The sequence below is a fragment of the Akanthomyces muscarius genome, chromosome 1 (genome assembly GCF_028009165.1).
Source record: "Akanthomyces muscarius strain Ve6 chromosome 1, whole genome shotgun sequence".
In the NCBI taxonomy this organism is placed as follows: Eukaryota; Fungi; Ascomycota; class Sordariomycetes; order Hypocreales; family Cordycipitaceae; genus Akanthomyces; species Akanthomyces muscarius.
Window position 1 is genome coordinate 739,079 of NC_079241.1, and position 20,061 is coordinate 759,139.

At 54.0% G+C, this 20,061-nt stretch overlaps 11 protein-coding genes across 13 annotated transcripts; 6 read left to right on the top strand and 5 right to left on the bottom strand.

Moving 5' to 3' along the window:
• Window positions 1-1,953: 1,953 nt before the first annotated feature.
• LMH87_005154 (uncharacterized protein) lies at window positions 1,954-3,633 on the top strand (the record flags this gene model as incomplete). Its single annotated transcript, XM_056202819.1, has 6 exons — window positions 1,954-2,052; window positions 2,274-2,300; window positions 2,421-2,453; window positions 2,642-2,677; window positions 2,748-3,167; window positions 3,238-3,633. The coding sequence occupies 6 exons, from the start codon at window positions 1,954-1,956 to the stop codon at window positions 3,631-3,633; spliced, it is 1,011 nt and encodes a 336-aa protein (XP_056058338.1).
• Window positions 3,634-4,339: 706 nt separating this feature from the next.
• On the top strand, window positions 4,340-5,915 carry LMH87_005155 (uncharacterized protein; the record flags this gene model as incomplete). Its single annotated transcript, XM_056202821.1, has 5 exons — window positions 4,340-4,903; window positions 5,046-5,165; window positions 5,242-5,585; window positions 5,641-5,724; window positions 5,774-5,915. The coding sequence occupies 5 exons, from the start codon at window positions 4,340-4,342 to the stop codon at window positions 5,913-5,915; spliced, it is 1,254 nt and encodes a 417-aa protein (XP_056058339.1).
• Window positions 5,916-6,139: 224 nt separating this feature from the next.
• LMH87_005156 (uncharacterized protein) lies at window positions 6,140-6,602 on the bottom strand (the record flags this gene model as incomplete). The annotated part of the gene is made up of 2 exons (XM_056202822.1): window positions 6,140-6,252; window positions 6,326-6,602. The coding sequence occupies 2 exons, from the start codon at window positions 6,600-6,602 to the stop codon at window positions 6,140-6,142; spliced, it is 390 nt and encodes a 129-aa protein (XP_056058340.1).
• A 261-nt stretch (window positions 6,603-6,863) lies between these two features.
• Window positions 6,864-8,164, top strand: LMH87_005157 (uncharacterized protein; the record flags this gene model as incomplete). The annotated part of the gene is made up of 2 exons (XM_056202823.1): window positions 6,864-7,159; window positions 7,222-8,164. The coding sequence occupies 2 exons, from the start codon at window positions 6,864-6,866 to the stop codon at window positions 8,162-8,164; spliced, it is 1,239 nt and encodes a 412-aa protein (XP_056058341.1).
• A 271-nt stretch (window positions 8,165-8,435) lies between these two features.
• On the bottom strand, window positions 8,436-9,451 carry LMH87_005158 (uncharacterized protein; the record flags this gene model as incomplete). Its single annotated transcript, XM_056202824.1, has 3 exons — window positions 8,436-8,529; window positions 8,624-9,151; window positions 9,312-9,451. The coding sequence occupies 3 exons, from the start codon at window positions 9,449-9,451 to the stop codon at window positions 8,436-8,438; spliced, it is 762 nt and encodes a 253-aa protein (XP_056058342.1).
• Window positions 9,452-10,060: 609 nt separating this feature from the next.
• On the bottom strand, window positions 10,061-10,589 carry LMH87_005159 (uncharacterized protein; the record flags this gene model as incomplete). The annotated part of the gene is made up of 3 exons (XM_056202825.1): window positions 10,061-10,087; window positions 10,150-10,470; window positions 10,521-10,589. 3 exons carry the CDS (start codon window positions 10,587-10,589, stop codon window positions 10,061-10,063), a joined length of 417 nt encoding a protein of 138 aa, XP_056058343.1.
• A 379-nt stretch (window positions 10,590-10,968) lies between these two features.
• LMH87_005160 (uncharacterized protein) lies at window positions 10,969-12,018 on the bottom strand (the record flags this gene model as incomplete). Its single annotated transcript, XM_056202826.1, has 1 exon — window positions 10,969-12,018. The coding sequence occupies one exon, from the start codon at window positions 12,016-12,018 to the stop codon at window positions 10,969-10,971; it is 1,050 nt and encodes a 349-aa protein (XP_056058344.1).
• Window positions 12,019-14,054: 2,036 nt separating this feature from the next.
• Window positions 14,055-15,743, top strand: LMH87_005161 (uncharacterized protein; the record flags this gene model as incomplete). Of its 2 annotated transcripts, none has more annotated exons than XM_056202827.1 (1): window positions 14,055-15,743. In XM_056202827.1, one exon carries the CDS (start codon window positions 14,055-14,057, stop codon window positions 15,741-15,743), a length of 1,689 nt encoding a protein of 562 aa, XP_056058345.1. The 2 variants fall into 2 exon arrangements, with proteins under 2 accessions (XP_056058345.1, XP_056058346.1); XM_056202828.1 differs by having other exon boundaries at window positions 15,078-15,743.
• Window positions 15,744-16,729: 986 nt separating this feature from the next.
• LMH87_005162 (uncharacterized protein) lies at window positions 16,730-17,135 on the top strand (the record flags this gene model as incomplete). 2 transcript variants are annotated; one of them, XM_056202829.1, is made up of 2 exons in its annotated part: window positions 16,730-16,876; window positions 16,926-17,135. In XM_056202829.1, the coding sequence occupies 2 exons, from the start codon at window positions 16,730-16,732 to the stop codon at window positions 17,133-17,135; spliced, it is 357 nt and encodes a 118-aa protein (XP_056058347.1). The 2 variants fall into 2 exon arrangements, with proteins under 2 accessions (XP_056058347.1, XP_056058348.1); XM_056202830.1 differs by having other exon boundaries at window positions 16,865-16,876.
• A 45-nt stretch (window positions 17,136-17,180) lies between these two features.
• LMH87_005163 (uncharacterized protein) lies at window positions 17,181-17,801 on the top strand (the record flags this gene model as incomplete). Its single annotated transcript, XM_056202831.1, has 1 exon — window positions 17,181-17,801. One exon carries the CDS (start codon window positions 17,181-17,183, stop codon window positions 17,799-17,801), a length of 621 nt encoding a protein of 206 aa, XP_056058349.1.
• A 128-nt stretch (window positions 17,802-17,929) lies between these two features.
• LMH87_005164 (uncharacterized protein) lies at window positions 17,930-18,622 on the bottom strand (the record flags this gene model as incomplete). The annotated part of the gene is made up of 1 exon (XM_056202832.1): window positions 17,930-18,622. The coding sequence occupies one exon, from the start codon at window positions 18,620-18,622 to the stop codon at window positions 17,930-17,932; it is 693 nt and encodes a 230-aa protein (XP_056058350.1).
• Window positions 18,623-20,061: the final 1,439 nt, after the last annotated feature.

Sequence of the window (20,061 nt, forward strand, 5' to 3'; positions counted from 1 at the left end):
GGCTGAAACAAAACCCCCATCGGCGAACTTGCCCGGGAATAGCCCGATGTTAAGCTAGCGTCCAAGCGATCTCGCCTACGCCCCCCCCCACTGTAGATCCCCAAGCAGCAACTGGGTAGCTAAGTTGCATTCTGTGTGCTGAAGAGGTCTTGGCTTTGGTCATGGTTATTTCAGTCAAGTCCTGGGATTGGCAGCAGCGTGGGAGAGAAGACCAGTTGGGCCATCGAGCCGCGGGTAATGACCATGGCATGACGAAGCTATGGGAGGGGGGCGAACCGAGCCACACTCTAGTCGGGGCTTGGCAAGCAGCTTTGTTTTGCGGACGCGCAAGAAAGCATGGGGACTACGTATACTTTTTTGAGATATGGGCGAAACCCGCGCAGCTGATGGAGGGAGTGACAAGAGGCGTGATAGGCGTATATATAGGTCGGAGCTGGTCTTCTCATTCAGAAACCGGGGGGTTTACACTATTCATCTCTGCTTCTTTCTGCATGCGTTTTTGCGTTTGAAACCGTTTTTGCGTTTGACACACCTACAAAGAAGCACATTTTATTGCATTTGTCCATTACTAAAATTGTTATCGTCTCCGAACACGGAAGTTGGATTTCCGACGACTAACATACACACACATTCTCTATTTCTCTGTTACACAACACACACACACACCATACATAACGCAGATATGTGTCTCGGCGGCTCGAGAAGAAACAATTACGAGCCCGATGTCATCCCGGCCCGACCCTACGGCGGCGGCGGACAGGCTTACGGAGGCGGTGGCGGCTACGGGGGCGGCCAGCACGGCGGCGGCGGCGGCGGTGGCCTAGGCGGCCTAGGCGGCATGCTTGGAGGAGGTGGTCGCCGGCAAGGCGGCGGAATGGGCATGCTGGGAGGACTGCTGGGAGGTGGTGGCCGCCAGGGTGGTGGTGGTGGTGGTGGCCTCGGCAGTCTGTTTGGCGGAGGACGCCGTCCTGGTGGTGGTATGGGCATGGGCCCGATGGGCGGCGGCGGAGGGCATCACGGCGGCGGCGGCATGGGGATGGGGATGGGTGGCCCGATGGGTGGCGGAGGGCATCACGGAGGACATCATGGCGGCGGTGGCATGGGGATGGGCATGGGAGGCGGGGGACATCACGGAGGACATCATGGCGGCGGCGGCGGCGGTTTTGGGGGGCATCATGGAGGCGGTCACCACGGCGGCCACGGTGGACGTTATTAGGAGGGAACGGTCCAAGGGCCAAACATCGTGATGCATGACTGTTGTAAGCCGCCCGCCAGCGCAGTACGCATACACGCAGGCCAGGAGCGCCGAACTCTGCACCTGCGCACAATATTGGCCTATCGTTACGTTTTTTCTGCACGAATTTTTTTTATCTTCCTTTTCAGCTTCTCTGCAGCGGTTTCGGACGGGTTTGGCTGTTCTTGTTATTTAAGTTTGTCAAATTACGGGGAACTTTGCCGGCCATGACGCAAGACAGGCCCCGTGGCAGCAAAAATAAAAACATGAAAACGGCTGGTTCCTTTATTGAGATGGGCATAGATGCTATTACATCATTAGATTCAAATTGATGCATTTCGTAAGAATTGCCGTGTCTCAGTGTCCCAGATTGTGCTTTTCAAGAGGTACTGGTATTGGTGCTGTCTTGGCAGCAGTCAGTCGGTAAGGGCTGCGCCTCTTGTGCAGGGGTGTTCTCGCTGGGGAACAGGCAACTGGGCGTTGCTGCAAGTTGGCATTGAGCTTGCCGCATCAACGCTAAAATACCGTGCTCGTGGAAGAAATTGGGAGCTTCATTGCGGACCGTGTTGGCAGCTGTACTGGTAGTTAAGGTAGGTAGTTGGGCGCTGTAGGTACAGTAGCTGCGGGGGCGGGGTTCGCAGCCAGCCAGACCGGGACTGGCACTGGCACTGCGCTCTCTTTGCTGTGGTGACGCCGAGATGGGGCGCTGCCATGACATCATGACGCATTCCCCTCGCCTCCGCTCCAGCACAAGCAGAACCAAGGCCGCTGCTCTCGTCCATCTGCGACTCGCTTGTCGCGGCCAAGGTTCCCTTTCGGTAAGCTGCTGGTGCTGGCCCTAGTCTCGTCATAATTGGATCTCTACCTTTTCCCCCTGCCCATATCTTCTTAAATACGTGCCCGTAGCCTTGCACGTATTGGCTCCGCCGGACTTGTCGATCACATCTGCACATTGGAGCTCGACTTTTACATCACCAAGCTTCACTTCGTCTTTGCGCCCCCTCGCAAGACCTATTTACTTCAAAGCATAGCTCGGAAGCGTGCTAGTAATCCTATTCATCTCCAAGTAAGTCGTCTCCGAGCTCTGCTGCGGTGGGAGAGCTTCCTGCCGCTCCAGAAACTGCCGTGGAAGGCCAGTCCGCAGCTTCCGCCACTCAACACAGCAACACTTGCTAACGGATGACAGTCTCTGAATTCCACACGGCGCTTCCTTCACCATGTAAGTTTGCGACAGCTACAAGAGCCATTTCTCTTTCTACCCTCCCTCCGTCTGCCTGGCCAACTCTTGCTGTTTGGCCAAATCATGCCCCGCCGCAGCTTCGACGACGCCGCCCTCGTGCGCCTCTTCTCAGGCCGACGTTCCTCCTCGCACAGTGACTCCCAGACTGACACGGGCCTCCCAAACAGGAACCGCGCCTTTTCCATCCGCTCCGGCAACTCCAAGCAGGGTTCGGGCGGCGGCGGCAACAAGATGGGCGGCTTCTCGCTCAACTCGCTGCGCGGCACCGTCCAGCCCGAGCTGTCCAAGAAGCTCTTCCGCCTCATCAAGTCGGAGAACAACCTGATCAACGCGCACGAGGCCGCCGGCCGCGAGCGCATCTCCATTGCCACCCAGCTCTCCGAGTGGGGCGAGCACACCGGCGACGAGGCCATCAACGACGTCTCGGACAAGGTCGGCGTCATCCTGAGCGAGATTGGCGAGCAGGAGGACACGTACGCCCACGCCATCGACGAGTCGCGCGGCTACCTCAAGGCCATCCGTAACACGGAGAAGAGCGTGCAGCCCAGCCGCGACGGCAAGGCCAAGATTGCCGACGAGATTCAGCGTCTGAAGCTCAAGGAGCCCGAGAGCGCCAAGCTGGTTGTTCTCGAGCAGGAGCTCGTCCGCGCCGAGGCCGAGAACCTTGTCGCCGAGGCGCAGCTTACCAACATTGTACGTCTTCTCATGTCTTTTCGTCTCCGTCAGAGAACCCTTTTCGTAGACTGACAACGCCTGCCCATAGACTCGCCAGAAGCTCAAGGAAGCCTACGAGGCCGAGTTTGCCGCCACCATTGAGCGCGCCGAGAAGCAGATTATTCTGGCCAAGCACGGCCGCCGCCTGCTCCAGCTTCTCGACGACACCCCTGTTGTGCCCGGCGACGCCAAGCCCGAGTACAACCACGCCAGCCAGGCCCGCCAGGTTCTCAATGACGCCGAGGACGACCTCCGCGACTGGCAGCCCGAGAATGATAACTACAACACTCAGGCTAACCAGGATGCGCACGGCACGCACGGCACGCACGGCACGCAGGGTAGCAGTGTGGCCGACGAGAGCACCGTGGGCGCTGTCGGGGCCAAGGAACCCGAGCTCGAGGTCAAGCACGAGGACGTGGTCGGGGAGAAGGCCACCGCCGCGTAGTAGGCGCAACGGCAAGCTTTCGGGGGTGTTTGATACCTAATGTTACTACTTTGAGATGACGTTTGCAACTGTTTCAAGTTTTGGTTTGGAGGGCAGCTGTTTCAATGGAGTATGTCTTTCTTATGATTTTGATAGTTGGTGAAGCTATGACTTAAAATAATGCATCCTGTCCGATTGAGTGTGCTCTGGTACATCGATGTTGTATTACGTCTGCACCCGCTGCATTGAGTACGCTTGGGCACCAAAGCTGCGCCTTTTTACTGGCTCATCTGAGTTATCTCGTGCCAGTTATTAGCGTGGATCGCGCCAGCAGCTTACCTAGGTACTGGTAGTTACAGGGACCCTTGGAGCCTGAGGGCGCAAAGCCACAGCGCTGTGCCAGGGCTGCAGTGGCGCCAGCTAACAAAATACCGCCCCTATTTTTTTCGCTGCGGTTCCGAGGCATCCTCGTGCCGTCCATGCCTGGTCCGGCGCAACAGACAGCCATTTTCCCAATCCCGACGTCGACCAGTTCCTTTGTTTTCTGGATTCAATCGCAAACAGCCTCGGCCGGGCCATACAATAACCTTTTTGCCGCAGCACCCTTTGTCTCCTCCGCGATTGACCGGCGTCCCGAGCGGCTACGCCCTGAACCACCCGTCGCTCCGCCTTGTCTTCTTTTTTATTATTTCTTCATTCAACCCTCCTTCGCCCAGGCCTGGCCTCTATGAGAGCCCCAACGAGCCTCCAGCATCACGCCTTACGCCGCCTGTCGCTTTTACCGGGTCGGACCAATCACGCCGTCAGCGCCTGCGTAGCACGGCGCACGCTTCTGACTGGTGCTGCAGCGACTGGCTCTGCTGCGGCCACTCGCCTCACCACAAGAATGGGTCTGGGTGGTGGTGCTGCCCCGCCCCCTCCATCTGCTGGTGGTGGTGCTACTACCAAGTTCTCTGCAGCTTCTTCTCACTTCTCCCCCTCCTCCTCCTCCCCTCTTTCCTCCTCCCAATCGCCGCTGCAGCGAACCGCTCAAATCGCAAACCATCTACAGAGCCCTGCGCAGCGCAGAAGCAGCAGCAGCACGCATCGCGCCCTGTCCACCATGGCGTCCTCTTCCGCTTATTCGGTGCGCAAGATTGCCGCCGCCAACACCCTGGAGCACCGAGTCTACATTGAGAAGGATGGCGTCCCCGTCTCCCCCTTCCACGACATCCCCCTCTACGCCAACCAGGAGCAGACCATTCTCAACATGATTGTTGAGATTCCTCGCTGGACCAATGGCAAGCTCGAGGTACGTTTGTGATTCGTTGCGTCGCCGAGCTGGCTGGATCGTGTGCCGCGTTTTGACCGCCCACCATGTTTAACCCCGCGATGAAATGACGCAAGCCTGAAATGCACCCGACCTGTATGCTGACTTTTTTTTTCTGCGATAGATCTCCAAGGAGGAGCTTCTCAACCCCATCAAGCAGGATGTCAAGAAGGGCAAGCTTCGCTTCGTCCGCAACTGCTTCCCCCACAAGGGCTACCTCTGGAACTACGGTGCATTCCCCCAGGTAAGCAGCCCTATTGATTACACCTCGCCCTAGCCTAGACCTGGCTGCACCATGACTAACACGCGTCCCTCGACAGACCTGGGAGGACCCCAACTCTATCCACCCCGAGACCAAGGCCAAGGGTGACAACGACCCTCTCGACGTCTGCGAGATTGGCGAGCTTGTCGGCTACCCTGGCCAGGTCAAGCAGGTCAAGGTCCTCGGTGTCATGGCCCTTCTGGACGAGGAGGAGACTGACTGGAAGGTCATTGTCATTGACGTCAATGACCCTCTTGCTCCCAAGCTCAACGACGTTGAGGATGTCGAGCGCCACCTCCCTGGCCTTCTCCGCGCCACCAATGAGTGGTTCCGCATCTACAAGATTCCTGACGGCAAGCCCGAGAACCAGTTCGCCTTCTCTGGCGAGTGCAAGAACAAGGCGTGAGTTTTTTCACCCATCAATTGACCGCGTTAATTCATTGCTGACGTTTCTTAGTTATGCCCTCGACGTCATCCGCGAGTGCGGTGAGGCCTGGGAGCGCCTGATTACTGGCAAGACCCCCGCTGGCGACGTCTCCACGTAAGTTGCATGATTTTCAGAAAATGTCGACGATGCTAATAATTTGCAGTGCCAACGTCACCGTTTCTCACTCTCCTGCTCGCATCGCTCCCGACCAGCTCCCTCCTCTGCCCGCCCATCAGGAGATTCCTCCTGAGAAGATTGACAGCTCCATTGACAAGTGGTTCTTTATCAGCGGCGCCTCTGCTTAAATCTTTATAAAAAAAGAAAAAAAGTCAAGTGTGGGACAAGGACCATTCAGTATCAGGATTTGATAACAGGGCAAAAAGCCTCTGCTGAATATATTTGAAAAATTTGGTCCTCTAAATAATGTACATTGTCCCATGCCCATGTGATACAGTAGTCGGGTTTGTGTAGCCCCGTATAACGCCGGCGAAAAATACAAAGTATGTGCTCGTAGTTTGTAAAAAGAGTTTTAATCCGTGAGATCGGCCTTCTTTTGCAGCTTTCGCGAATGTCGGTCCATTTCCTCGACCAGGCCCTTGATGGTGATTTTGCCCGTGTTGAACTTGAGTTCCTTGCCGTCCTCTGCAGCCCAACGGTTAGTATACACCCTCACATGACACATGGCTCTCCGTGATGTACACAACCCGAGACGTACTAAATTTGACGGCCACCGAGCTGGGCTCCGTCGACGCGCGCGGCAGAAGCGTCGTGCTAATGGTCGTTCCGCTCGTTCTCGCATTCGGGGGCAGAAGCGTCAGGAAGAGGCGCGCGGGCTTGGCGCAGGCGGAGAATGGGTTGAAGCGCGCCGTGATCTCGGTCATGAATTTGGTAATCATGTTGGCGGTGGTATGTGTGTGAATTGACCTGACGTGGCGAGAATCGAGTGATTGGCTTGCGCTCGAGTTCCCTTCTCCCTGGAGCAGAGAGGCCATCTCGAAATTTGGCGCCGTGACAATCCCCCGGTTGTTGCATATTTCGCGGTACAAGGGCAGCCGCGCTCCACCACCAGTTGTGCAGCCTAGGCATTTCGTCACTAGAGGACAGCTTGAAGCTGGTCATTTTATACCGCTTGATAATATTAGCACGAAAATCCAGCGAGCCTACGTCGAATCCCAGTTCCCTGAAACTGACGTCTGAAAGTCTTGGCAAACGCTGCTGATATTTTTGGCTCGCAGCCTGCAACACACTACGCCATGTCCTTTGCAGGGCTGCAGGAGCGCCTGACGGCCCTCCAGGAGTCGACGGCCCAGCTCCATGAGCTCGTCGACCGGCTCGCCCACCTCAAATTCCAACCCGGCGCGGTGCCCCTCGGCACAGACGAAGAGGACAGCGTCAGCGGCGAGCTGAGCGGCGAGATTGCGCAGATTCTCAAGGCCAACTCCGAGGACCAGGAACTGCTCCTCGAGGAGGCCAACTACCTACGACCCGAGGGCCACGAGAAGGAGAGGCTGGTGGACGGCGTGGTCCGTGTGGGCAGTGAATTGGCAAAGTATGTTCCTATTTCTCTTTTTATTCTGGCAGCCAGAGTTTCGTGTGCTAACAAGGTGGTAGATACCGCTTAGCGTTCCGAAAGGCGCGATTACAAGCGAAAAAGAGCCTGGTAGAGGCGCAAAAGCTCGAGCGGCAACTTCTCCTCAAATCATATTCCGCACCGATTCCCGAATTCGAACCCTCCCACGACAACGACAACGACAACGACGAGCCTGCTGCTGCTGTTGCTGCCCCCGCCCAGCAGCGTCACCGGAGCATCCACCAGAGCGCCCGGTCGGGGCTGACGGAGGAGGATCAGCAGACGGTCGGCGCGAGCAGCAACGTGACGGCATCGCTGCGGCGCACGCACGACCTCATCGCGTCGGAGCTCGGCCGCAGCGAGTTTGCGCACGAGACGCTGACCGAGTCGTCGGCCGCGCTGCGGCAGCTGGATGACTCGTACGGCTCGCTGGACTCGATGCTGGGCAAGTCGCGCGAGCTGCTCGGCACGCTGCTGCGCTCGCAAAAGAGCGACACGTGGTACCTGCAGACGGCGTTTTACATGCTCGCCGTGACGGGCGCGTGGCTGGTGTTTCGCCGGCTGCTGTACGGGCCCATCTGGTGGCTGGTGCTGTTCCCGCTGCGGATACTGTTTGGCGTCGGGTCGACGGCGACGAGGGCGATCCTGCCGGCGGGCAAGTCGGCGCCGGCGCAGGCGGGACATGCAGCGCGGCAGAGCGACGAGGGTAGAGTGCCGGTGCAGGGTATACCGGATGAAGCGCTGCCTACGGTAAAGGTTGATGCGCGGGATGGTGAGAGAGAAAGGCAAGAAGAAGAGGTGAAGGAAGCTGTGGAAGAAGCTGTGCGGCAGGGTGTCGAGGAAGTTGAAGCGGCAAAGCAAGCATCGAGCGAGGCAGTGGAAGACGGGCCAGCGGGTGGCGAGGAGTCTTTGGCCGAAGAGCAAGGGGAGAGTGGCCAGGCCAGTACCGAGAACCAAGCAACTCACGCAAAGGACGAATTATAGGGCAACGCCCACGGCATTTCTTCATTTACGAATATGTATATGGAAATTCTCAAGAAGAAAAAATATATATGATGATGATTTAATAGAGAAGAACCCGGTCCTCGCCCTGTTGAAGGCGGGACACTCACTGCCTCTCAACCACATGTGCACGCTTTTTGTTGATGAAAACTCCTCGTCTACCCAACTACCCCGTCGAAAATCATATGGCGAAAACAAAATGGAATAATGGAACTTGAAAGGGAATGGCTTTGCTAATGGTAGCTGGAGTCTTTTACGCCCTGTCGGGTGCGACGCGAGGGATATCGCTGATCCAAGGAATGCCGAGCTTCTTCATCTCGACGGCCAGCTGAAAGAGATAGTCCAGACTGCATCACGCACACACACGGTTAGCCAACGATTGGCAAAACATCAACAACGTCCAATTCCGTTTCCCTGTCAAACATGGTGGGGGGGTCTTACCTCTCGCACTGCGTCTTGGCCTTGTGCACGTCGTCCCCCCAGACGTACACGCCATGCCTCCGCACCAGCACCGCGTACGTGTCCGGGTACTCCTCCATGGCGGCCTCGAGGTACTCGGTCAGGTCCTCCTCGTGCGGGGTGTTCTCGATGACGGGGATCCTGAGCGTGTCGTGGTACCCCAGGTTGCCCGTCTTCTTCCACCCGCGCCGGAAGCCCTTGATCTGCTCAATGTTGTTGATCTCAAACACCTTTGGGTTGCCTCCGCCATGGGTGGCAGCAGCCTGCTCGAGGAGGAGCGTGACGAGCACGGCCCACTGGGAGTGCGTGTGGATGCAGCAGCCGGCGCCGCGGCGCGTAAACGCCGCGAGGAAGAGCGGCGTGCACTGGCTGGGCTTGTGGCAGGGCGGCGCGCGGAGGTACGTCCGGTCGGTAAAGGTGGCGTTTTGCGCGGAGAGGGAGAGCACGTAGATGTCGGTGTTCTTCATGAGCTCCTTTTGCACGCCCGAGGGGGCAATGTAGACGAGGTCGCTAGAGGGTAAAGTGTTAGCATGTGGTGTGATGTGTCGTGGGCTGGTGGTGGGGTGATGAGGGGCAGCAGTGACAAGAGCCTGGATGCCCAGTGTTCTCTGATGTTCATCTGTCTTCGTTTCTGGAAGATGAGGTCGGGACTTTGAAGGGCAAAACCTACTCATCACGGATGGAGCAGCCGCCGCCCGTGCCGGTGACCCAGCCCAGCGTCCAGAACTTGGCGCAGAGTGAGGGGATGAGGTTGGCGGGGTGCTCGTGGTCATCCGAGGTGATGAGCTTGTCTGCCTCGTTGGCGGCCATGGTGAATTGAGCTCCGGGGGCCGGTTTGCTGGCGTTTGATTGTAGTGTTGCTCGATTGCGATTTTGAGTTTAAGACAGAGTCAGGCCCGAATGTGTGAAGAAGGTCTTATAGATTGAGAAGAAAAACGTTGGAAGAGTCTCCTCGCGATTTTGCGCAATTGGAGAAAATGTGGGGCGGATGGGTGTGCTCTTACATGCTGCGCTGGTATACGAACATGTTTTGGGTCTTTACGGGACAGAAGTCGAGGGGATTATTGTGTTATTATATTATGAGTAAATAAAGAAGAGAAGAAAAAAAAGAGAAAAAAAAGGAAGAATGTTCCGTATGTCAATTACAGGCTGAAACCTACAAGTAGAAGCATTGGCTTGACCGCACCCCCGAGCTGCCGGCTTTGGCATGGTTGATGCTTGAAAGGAACAGAAGTAACTCATAAAATTACGATGGAAACTACTCCATTTTCTCTCGATTTCAGGCTAGTCTGATATCTGTTATCGCTGGCAGCAGTGCCAATTTACAGATTGGTGTATTCGAATGGTTCACCAATGCTTCGATCTTCGCCGCCGTCCCCTTTTGTAATGCGTTTGTACATCTGCATGTGTTCGTCAAACTTATCCCCAAAAGCCGTGTACAATTTCCTGGCAGCTTCAGCTGCAGTACAAGGGAAAGCGTGCATCGCTCCATTGTGAAATCTGCGTACCAGCATCACCGTGTCCCCGCCAACATCCTCTTCACTCAGAGCACAAAAGTATTCATTCGACCAGGCTTTGCCATCGGGACTTTTCCGCAAGTACTCGGCGCAGTCTTTGAGAGATTTTCCGACAAAAGGCAACGTGAAGCAATTGGTAATAGGAGGGCGTGTGCCCTGCTCGTCAAGATTTCGCTCGTCGTCACCTTTGTCAATGGTGCGAATGTTTGGGGCGCAGATGTATGGGTTGAAGTCATCCTGGATATGAACGACAGTCAAGAAGAAATCACCGTCATTGCTGTTTGCGGTGCGTTGAACAAATCGATTGATATACTGTCACTGGCTTAGCTAGGATTGAGAAGAAGCAGGCGGCCGTTGCTCACATCGGCACCGATCTTGTCTGAGAGCACAAAAAGTGCAAACGGTGAGACTGGGCCCGACAAAATCGACATTGCCGATAGTAAAGCAATCTTTAGCCTCCAGGATAGCTGATGCTGTGTAGCGGATAAAAAGGTTCGCCAGGAAACCGTCAGCTAGGTGCGAGGAGAAGAAGTCAGCAAATCGGGTGGACTAGGAACCAGTCTCAAAGGGCTCTGTAATGAGCAGAGAAAGTGGAAGAAATTGCCCAATATCTTGATTGGTGGCTTAATAGCAACACACTTTACACTCGTTCCATCCTTCTCAAAATACCAGCCATCGTTTGTCCAACACCATCTAGAAGTTTCGCTGCTATGGAGATTTCGTTTTATTAACTTCTATCTGTTTTCTTACGCAAGCTCACTACTATAAAAAGACTAATGCGACAGTTCTTACTAGGCCGCTTTCTTTGATTCATGCCGCACCACCGCCATGGTCCTCAATTGCCCACGTCGGGTCAATCTCGATATCTTCGGCACCAAGACAACTCCACTTGGGTTTAGAGGCAAGCTCTTTGTCGAGAGCTTCGAAGAGTTTTGCTAAGTACCTTTTCTCACCAGGAATGTCGATGCTCATCGCGAGCCCTGCGTAGATCATCTCTTCAAAGCAGGCTCTGGCAAGTTTCGCGACCTCGTCGCAGCCATGACGGTATAAATCACCCAAACGCTGTCTCCAAAAGAGCCATCTTGCCAAGCTGAAGCCCTCGCTCTCAATACCGGATCCTGTCGCGAGGGACCCCGGGGAATGTGATGAAACATCAACCTGAACAGTGGTAGGACGATAGTTCTCCAAGGATAGTTTAGCGAGCTTGCCATTCCCAAACTTCAACCACGCGAGGCATGCCGGTAGTAGGTCGGCGATGGTCGGTGACGCCCTGACCAAAGCGCGACTTCCGGTGCTGGGACCAGTCTCTGGCCTATCCGTTTCCAGCGCCTCTTTAAGCAGCCACAGCGCGCTTTGAGCTAGCTCGGGAACGCAAACCCCAACGGCGCAGAGTTTACCTGAAAAGACGGCGAGGCTCTGCCGCTCATGCCTGGTGAGAGACGTAGATTCTCTCATCCAAGATGCGTAGAGCTCCTCTGCGAGGTAAGGGAGATCGATCCATAGCCGCTCACCGTTGGGCATGACAGCCACTTCCTCCAGGTCAGTGTCCTTTTTCTTTCTCTGGAGCTGTCCAAGTTCTCGAAGCTCTAAGATGAGTGTGACAAGCCTATCATGCTCTGCACCATCCAATGGAAGACGTTTTGCGGCATGGATCAGCTCGTCCCACGCATCATGAAGGTCGCCTTCAATACGCGCGAGGTCAAAGTTAAAGACAAAGTAGTTCTGTCCAATGCGGAACAGATCATCGCGAAGGCCTTGATAGATGTCTGCAGCGCTCGACTCATCATGCTTAAAGCTTTTGCGTTTTTCGTCGCGAGTCTGAACCACAACGGCACAAGAACCGTCTAGACACTCGACCATGACGACAATGAGAGCAGTGACGAGGGAGATGATTGGGAGAGAAAACTGGCGGAGAAGAACTCGGTATACTGATGAGGGTTCCCCTTTGAACCGCTACGAGCGTTTTGAGCGTGGGATCCGTTTGTGACTGAACAGGGCTGCCAGACAAACAAACGCCGCGAGTCCAGCTACACTCTACTTCAGAGAGCTCTGACGAGATGACGTGGTCGATTTTCTTATTGCGTCAAGAATAATCAGCTAATTATGCCATAATACTGACCTGTCATTTCAGCTGACGAGCGCATATCAGTCACAAGGCTAGTATATGAGCAGATGGGCGATGTGAGTACGCATGGATCTGCAGCATAGCCGCACTGTTGACGTGTCGTCTGAGCCTGACTACGGAGTATTATGGAGCCGGGATTTCCCCTAAAGGATAAAGACCGCTAGAAATTCTACTCTTAACCGTTCCTGCTTTTGCGGCAACCAAGTGCCATGTCAGTCGACCTGTCAAGCCCCGCTTCTAACAGCCTCCCAGCGGACTGTAGCACGTCAAAGTACGCCTCCTACCGCCATATTCTGCCAGCCTCCGACTGAAGTTCTGTCGGAGAAGGATGAAGATTCACGCTTTTCGTTGCCGCCTGGCCTTTGAAGTGGCTCTGGCGGGCACGTCGGAGTAGGAGGCCAAGATTCCGCATCTGATGGCTCTGGTGAGGTTGGTGATGGAGCGATGCGACTAAACAATGCTCGTGAGCAGTGACGTCTTTCCAGCCGTTATATTTCAACACAAATGTAAGAATTGGTATCGGCTTCATTCTAAATACGGTAAGAGTGGTTTAATTCTCGGCCGTAGATAGAGAGATTGGGCAGTCTTGCAAGCCAACATGCGACTAGCGTTGGCGGACTTAAAGTCAAATCACGCCGTCGGCCGACGACTGCACCGACAACCATGACTTGACGGCTGATTCAGGAAAATCCTCTACTCATCCAATCTGCCGGTGACGTTTGCTACCGTCTCGAAATATTGTGCTCTATTCCATCATAGAGAAGGTGCTCAGTTACATAATGCTGTAAGAGCATTAGCACCAAGCAGGTTGTGTGATATTATGACTGAATGATACTTGCGAGGTACAAATTAAACTACGCCTCGAAGCTGGACTAAGGCTTTGGGCAGCAAGCCCATCAGTTCTAGCAAACTTAACCATTTTCTTAGGGCTGCGTCTTCCTCGGATGCGCCCGTTCGGCAAGCCACCCGGCGACAGCTCAAAAAGGCAGTCGTGACGTAGCGCAGGCCGGCCTAGGCCCTACTGCGTTAATGACCGAAGAAAATCATTTGAAAGCTAGGGACGAGCAGAACCCCGCCGCCGTACAGGGGGTTTTGCCTTTTAGCGAAACATAGGATTCCTAAATGATCATACACCGTTAGCACGTTGGTTAATAAGATGATCTCTCTTAGAGCTGGACACTGCTAAAGCTCTTCTGCCACATTCATGTCAAGCTGCGCCAACTATTGCCTCCATCGTGATGCTCGTGCTTACCTCTCATTTCCACAACAACGGATATCCACCCGTGCTCTCGTCCAGCCCACAGCTTGGAATTGATTGCTCCGGATGACAAATCAGACTTTGCTTGATAGGGCTTTGAGTGACAAACCATTGCTTAACAAATCATACTTTACTGGCAAATCAAGTTTTGGACAAGCAAGGCCTTGAAGACCAAGCCATTGGTGACACAGAATATCCAGACTTGCTCGTGTAAGCAAGCGACCTCTAGTTCGAGCTCCCAGTATTCTCGGGAAGCAACCCCGAACTAGCTACCGCCGTGGAATGTATGTACAAACTGGGTGTGGCGTAAGAGACTATGCCGCTAGAGTCGCAAGATGGAGAACGTTCTGCTGCAAGGATTGGAAGGCAGGAGGAGGCGTATTACGTGTGAGATTTGCCCATTATAAGTAGGGACATCTGTCTGTTTCTTGTTTCTGTCGTATCCCCCTATCTCTGATATAATTCGTTTTCGAGCTGCATTCTGCTGCTTCACACCATTCTTTGACTTACACCATGTCAAACTCGACTTTACCCGCTCTGCCAATTGTGGCTGTCGACCCTCCGATGCTACGGGGCACGAATGAATATGAGCAGAAACGGAACGCAATTCAACAACGCTTTACGGACAGCATACCGCTGGAACTTCGTCTGCCTCAATCTGTCATTGACTCAGCGCCTGCGAATGTCACCGCAATCCCTCGCGAGTGCGGTTTACTGAGTGAACGAGAGGTTGCCATTACAGAACACTACGACGCCGTAGCGTTGGCTGGGGCTATAGCGACCAAGAAGTACACCGCTTATGAGGTTGCCGCCGCATTCTCTAAGCGGGCAGTTATTGCGCATCAACTTACCGCATGTCTTACAGAATGGTTTATGGACGAGGCTCTTACCCGCGCTAGAGAACTCGACAATCATCTGGAGTCAACCGGCCAGACGGTTGGTCCTCTGCATGGAGTGCCAATCAGCATCAAGTCGATTTTGCCGCTCAAAGGCCATTTAGTTGATTTAGGGATTCTTAGCACGCAGACAACCGTGGATTTTGACAGTCACGCTGTTGCTATTCTTCGTGATGCCGGTGCGGTATTCTACTGCAAGACGAACCAGCCTCAGCTTGTCATGCATTTGGAAAGCGCCTCATTTCATGGCCGCACGCTCAATCCGTACAACTCCAAGCTCTCATCGGGCGGATCGAGTGGTGGCGAGGCGGCACTCCTCGCCATGGGTGGATCAATCCTAGGCGTTGGCAGTGATATAGGCGGCAGCATACGAGGGCCAGCTGGCTTCTGCGGTTTATACGGCTTCAAACCCACAAGCAATGTTCTGCCAAGGAAAGACGGTATGATTGCAGAGTTCGCAGCGGAGTTGACCATTCCAATCTGCATTGGGCCTCTGTCGAGATCGCTGCGCGACATGGACTTGTTCATGTCTGTCATGTCAGCTTCGAGCCCTTGGCACGTTGATCCTCGCCTGATACCCATCCCTTGGATAGATATTTCCACACACGTGGCGCGGTCCGGCCCTCTAAAGGTCGGCTTTATGATGAATGATGGTGCCATTCAAACCCAGCCGCCCGTCGCCAAGGCCCTGGAGTGGGCTCGCAGCAGATTGCAAGACGCGCCGGGCATTGAAGTGAAGTCTTTTGAGCCGCTCCGCACTGCGGAAGCTATCAAGAATACACGAATAGCTTATTGGCCAAGTGGCGCAGAAGACCTGCGCAACATGCTCGTCAACAGTGGTGAGCCTTGGATGGAGCTGTCCGAATATGTCATCAAAGACGCAGTGGAGAATCCGACTCGCGGCGCAGATGGCATGCTGCAGCTGAGAACGACACAGGAAAGATTCTGGTTTGACTGGACAGCGCACTGGAAAACACAAGACGTGGACATACTGATCTGTCCGGTCTATGCCGGCCCTGCGCCCAGCCATGACACTGCGCGGTACTGGAATTACACCGCATTCTGGAACTACCTGGACATGCCTGGTGCTGTGCTCCCTACTCCTATTGTCGCAGGTCCGAAAGGCACGGAGAGTTACACGGATAATGAGCCACTGAGCAAGCAGTGCGAAGATATGCGACAGCTGTGGGAAGACGGTGACTTTGAGGGTGCTCCGGTTGGCATACAAATTGTTGCCCCCAGATATCATGATAATGAGCTGTTTCATGCCCTAGAGCAGATGAAAGAGTTTCTCCAAGTTAAATAGTAGCTAGGATACAAGCCTTGTTTTTGAGCATAGAGTAGCAGATGAGCGGCAGTGATCAGTGGAGCAGGACCACGCGCCGCTACAACTAGAGTTTCCGCAAGAATAGATAGATGGCAGCCCAAAAGATCATCTCAGAGATTCAGCTCAGACAAGATGCACAAATACATTCTGGGAGTGACTTACGAAACGCGCCAGGTACTTAGACTTGTACCTGCATGGGCTCGAAGTAGTCTTGCTGAAAGGTAATACTGGCGCTCTTAGCCATGGTCGCCAGTCAGATAGCTTGTGGATTTTGACAATTCGACACTCTATGGCGGTGCACAACCAGTACGGAGGAAAGTCAAAAGTCTGTCTACACAGGATAACGGGCTTGAAGGTAGTCGCCGGATCGAACATTCCTTCGCCGCAATTAGCACTGGGCGAGCGCATCAGATGATTTCACTCCCGAGAAGTTGTCCGCAATGCATCACTGATCCAGCCCGGCCGACGGCCGGCGCGTTGTTCCCGTCTCCCCACCCGCACGCCCGATTCTGCCTTGACCCGATGATTTGGGCGATCCATTTAGACGATCCTGCACAGGAACGAACTGAATAGCCGTGTAGCTCCCCTCTTTCGGCAGATACCTGGGTTGAACCATTGAGAAGGAAGAAAGCTATGTCGATGAATATAATAGGATTTTTGTATTAGTATGAGCTATCAAAACCTCTATTACAGTAGACTCTCGTCGGCAAGAGAATTGTCTTTATTGGTGTAGTGGATGATTGGCCGAGCCACATCCGGACTGAAGCCTTATTGCTGGGCTTAACACGCAAGAGGATGCTCAGTCCGGGGCGGAGTTGGAATCTGATGCGGTTATAATTCAACGGTTGCGCCCGCTCGCAAACATGTCCGCCAGCTATATAAGACGTTGCATGGCATCCTTGCCCTCCGCAGCAGTCACTGGCAAAGCCAATCCTCCTGCCCTCCCCGTCACCACAATCAACATAATGGCCAATCCCCTTATCAGCAATCACCATGGAAAGAATGGCAAGTACACTCAGGCCTTCTTGGACCAGAATGGGCCCGGCGACACTCGACCTATTGCTCTTGACATTCTCAAGGACAACGACCGGACCGGTACCATGAAAGACAAGGTGAGCATTACTGCTGTAAGAAACTGGAGCTTGAACTAAACACAATTAGGTCGTTCTTCTCACCGGGTCCTCGGGAGGAATCGGAGTTGAGACTGGGCGTGCCCTCGCCGCAACTGGTGGTAAAGTGTATCTGGGCGTTCGTGACTTGGAGAGAGGAAAGGCGGCTCTGAAGGAGATACTCGAACCAGGCCGTGTGGAGCTGCTTGAGCTTGACATTGGCTCAATGGAAAGCGTCCGCGCCGCGGCCAAGACCTTTTAGTCCAACTCGACCCAGCTCAACATCTTGGTCAACAATGCAGGCATCATGGCGTGCCCAGAAACCAAGACGGCGGATGGCTTCGAGTCGCAGCTTGCCATCAACTATCTCGGCCACTTCCTTCTCTACAAGCTACTCGAACAGACGCTTTTTTCCAGCTCCACGCCCGACTTTTCGTCCCGCGTCGTCAACGTCTCCTCCGCTGGCCATCACATGAGCACCGTCGTGCTCGACAACATCAACCTTGATGGCGAGTACGAGGCGTGGAAGGCATACGGCAATGCCAAGGCGGCCTGCATCTGGATGACAAACAAGATTGAGCGCCGATACGGCTCCAAGGGTCTGCACGGCCTCTCATTGATGCCTGGCGGTATTGCCACGGGTCTGCAGCGCCACGTCGACCCGGAAATGCTGAAGCAGTGGGGTTCCAGCGAGGCAACGCAAAAGTATGGCAAAAGTCCGGCCCAAGGAGCGGCTACGACCATGACAGCTGCATTCGGCAAGGAGTGGGAGGGCAAGGGCGGTGTCTATCTGGAAGATTGCCAGGAAGCTGGCCCAGTCCCTGAGGGTGGTACACTGGCGGTCGGTGCCGCACCACACGCGTTTGACCCGGAGGGCGAGAAGAAACTGTGGATTTTGTCTCTTAAGATGCTGAATTTGTCCGAGTAGGTGCAGCAGGCACATCTATTGAGGGTGCTTTGAGATTGGTGGAGGCGGGCACCCCGTTCGAGGAAAGTTACAGCATAGTTGAGCTTTGAGCTCTTCGTTGCGATGAAAGTACACTAAACCATCCTCAGCTATACTTTTTCGATCTTGTTCTTGTCAGGAAGTGACGGGTTTTGTGATGGTGCGTGAGTATGTTTTTCGCCATATCCAGCGACCTTTTGGTAGCAAACAACCAGCGCAAATGCTATGAAAGAGACGGTGTACATAAGGCCCGCTCCGAAAAGCACCCAGACGACAGACCTGAGGAAAGGTCCAACAATGTTCAAGCGGAAGATACCCATATCCAAAGCTCCGATATTTGACATGATGACGAGTGCGCGCCCAAAGCCACTTTCCTGTTCCAGCAGGAAAACAAAGAGATAAAAGTAGAGCATCTTCCACAGCGTGTACAACCACGGAAAACACACGCAGAATTGCAGCGTCCATCCAATGCGCGAGGTGTACACCAATCGGTCAAGATGAACAGCTGGCGCAAAATTGAGCGCCGAGGCCACGCGCCAGAGTAGCCATACCATCATTGAGTAGATGGCGGCCAGGTGAAGTGGGAGATTCATGCTATCTCTGCAAGGCGCCAGATGTGCATCTGCCTCTGAGATGGTCCCAATGATGATCAATGTCGCGAGGATGAACAAAGGACTCGTAACGAGAGTGCCGACCACAAACTGGATGCTTGGGTCGGGGAAAAAATACTTGATTTTGGTGTCGGGCCCCGGGAACTTCTTTGCTAATGGGCTGGCAATGTATCGACGAGTCGGAGTCGACATGTGTGTGATAACAAAGACCGAAATGGGCCTCCAGACAGATAGCCAAAGCGGTCGAACACCATATTGCATGGCCGGCTGCAGCACAAAACGAAAAAGAGGTTCTCTGATACCAGCCCGGTACACAAGTACAATGATTACCGCACCAATCGATGCTTTCATCCACATCATTGAGATCATGAGCGCTATGAGGCAACAGCCCAGAGCTGCCACCAGCGTCCAGAAGCTTATTTTGGCCGTGAGCGACTCTGCGTATGCCGCGTGCAGGGGGCACAGTACTGGTAAAATGTGACAAGCATCACGATCAAAAACGTGCCATATCAAAGCCGGCGCAACTTGCCCAATGGTGCTGACCCACAAGACACATAACGCCCATTGGGCAGGCCATGCAACCTTCGAACGAAAGACCATATGATCGAGCCGTTTTGCAGGCTTGTAGTGTGCCACCCCTGCTGCGACCCTCCAAAGGTACTGCCCTGACGCACCGCAGAAGAGCGGAATATGAAGCTTCGGATTCAAATGGCCCTCGAAAGTCAGGTCGTGGCCCGCTACGGCCAACCAGGTAAAGTAGCATATGACAGTTGCTATCCACAGACAGCCAGCAAGCGCCATCGGCACAGCGAGGAAGCCCCATGGCAAAAGTATATCACAGAATTGATGGATTGGGTGCTTTTCGACGCTGCTGGTGACCCGCTTCTCTGTTTGATCATGGCTGGAGTCTCGTGACGAGGTGGGGGTTGGGTCGCGGAGAATTACGAGACCTGCGATGGACAGTTCGAGGAAAAAGAGATCGTGCAGAGTCATATACTCCATGATCGCTCAATGCGAGATGACGCTCGATATCGTAATCTCAATTTGGGAAACAGAAGAGCTTGCGACATAAGGGGGAAAAGGTTGGATGGTCACAAGATTGAACTTGCAAGAACTACTGACAAGGCTGCGTAGCGTAAGCCTAAGGGCATTCGCAACATCACGTGAAGGATCATGCAGGCGCTTAGTTGGGATGAATTTTGCGAGTTAGGATTTATGAGGCAAAGTATCAATTGTTTCGACAAGACGAGAAAAGGTGGGAGCTCTGGCAGTGGACATAACTATGTATATCGCGCTGTGACGTGGTCGCGTTGCGCGCATCCAGCTCAAAGCAATACTGCCCCTCACGCTTGAAGCCATTTCTCTTCGCTCATAGATCTATGTCCTTTAGTAATATGATCAGAAAGTCATGTTCAATGAATTTGCGAGACCAATGGCCCTATTATGGCTCAAGAATTGTACGGATAACGTAGACGCATAGCGACTACAGCCAGGCAGCGAACTCACCGCTAGGTTTTTGCACTGCAACCCAGTCAAATCTATCAACGACTGGGAAGCACTCCAAATGAAAGGATTGAAAGGTAAAAGCCTGATGAGTCTTTTTTTTTTTTTTTTTTTCCTTTGGACAGGCG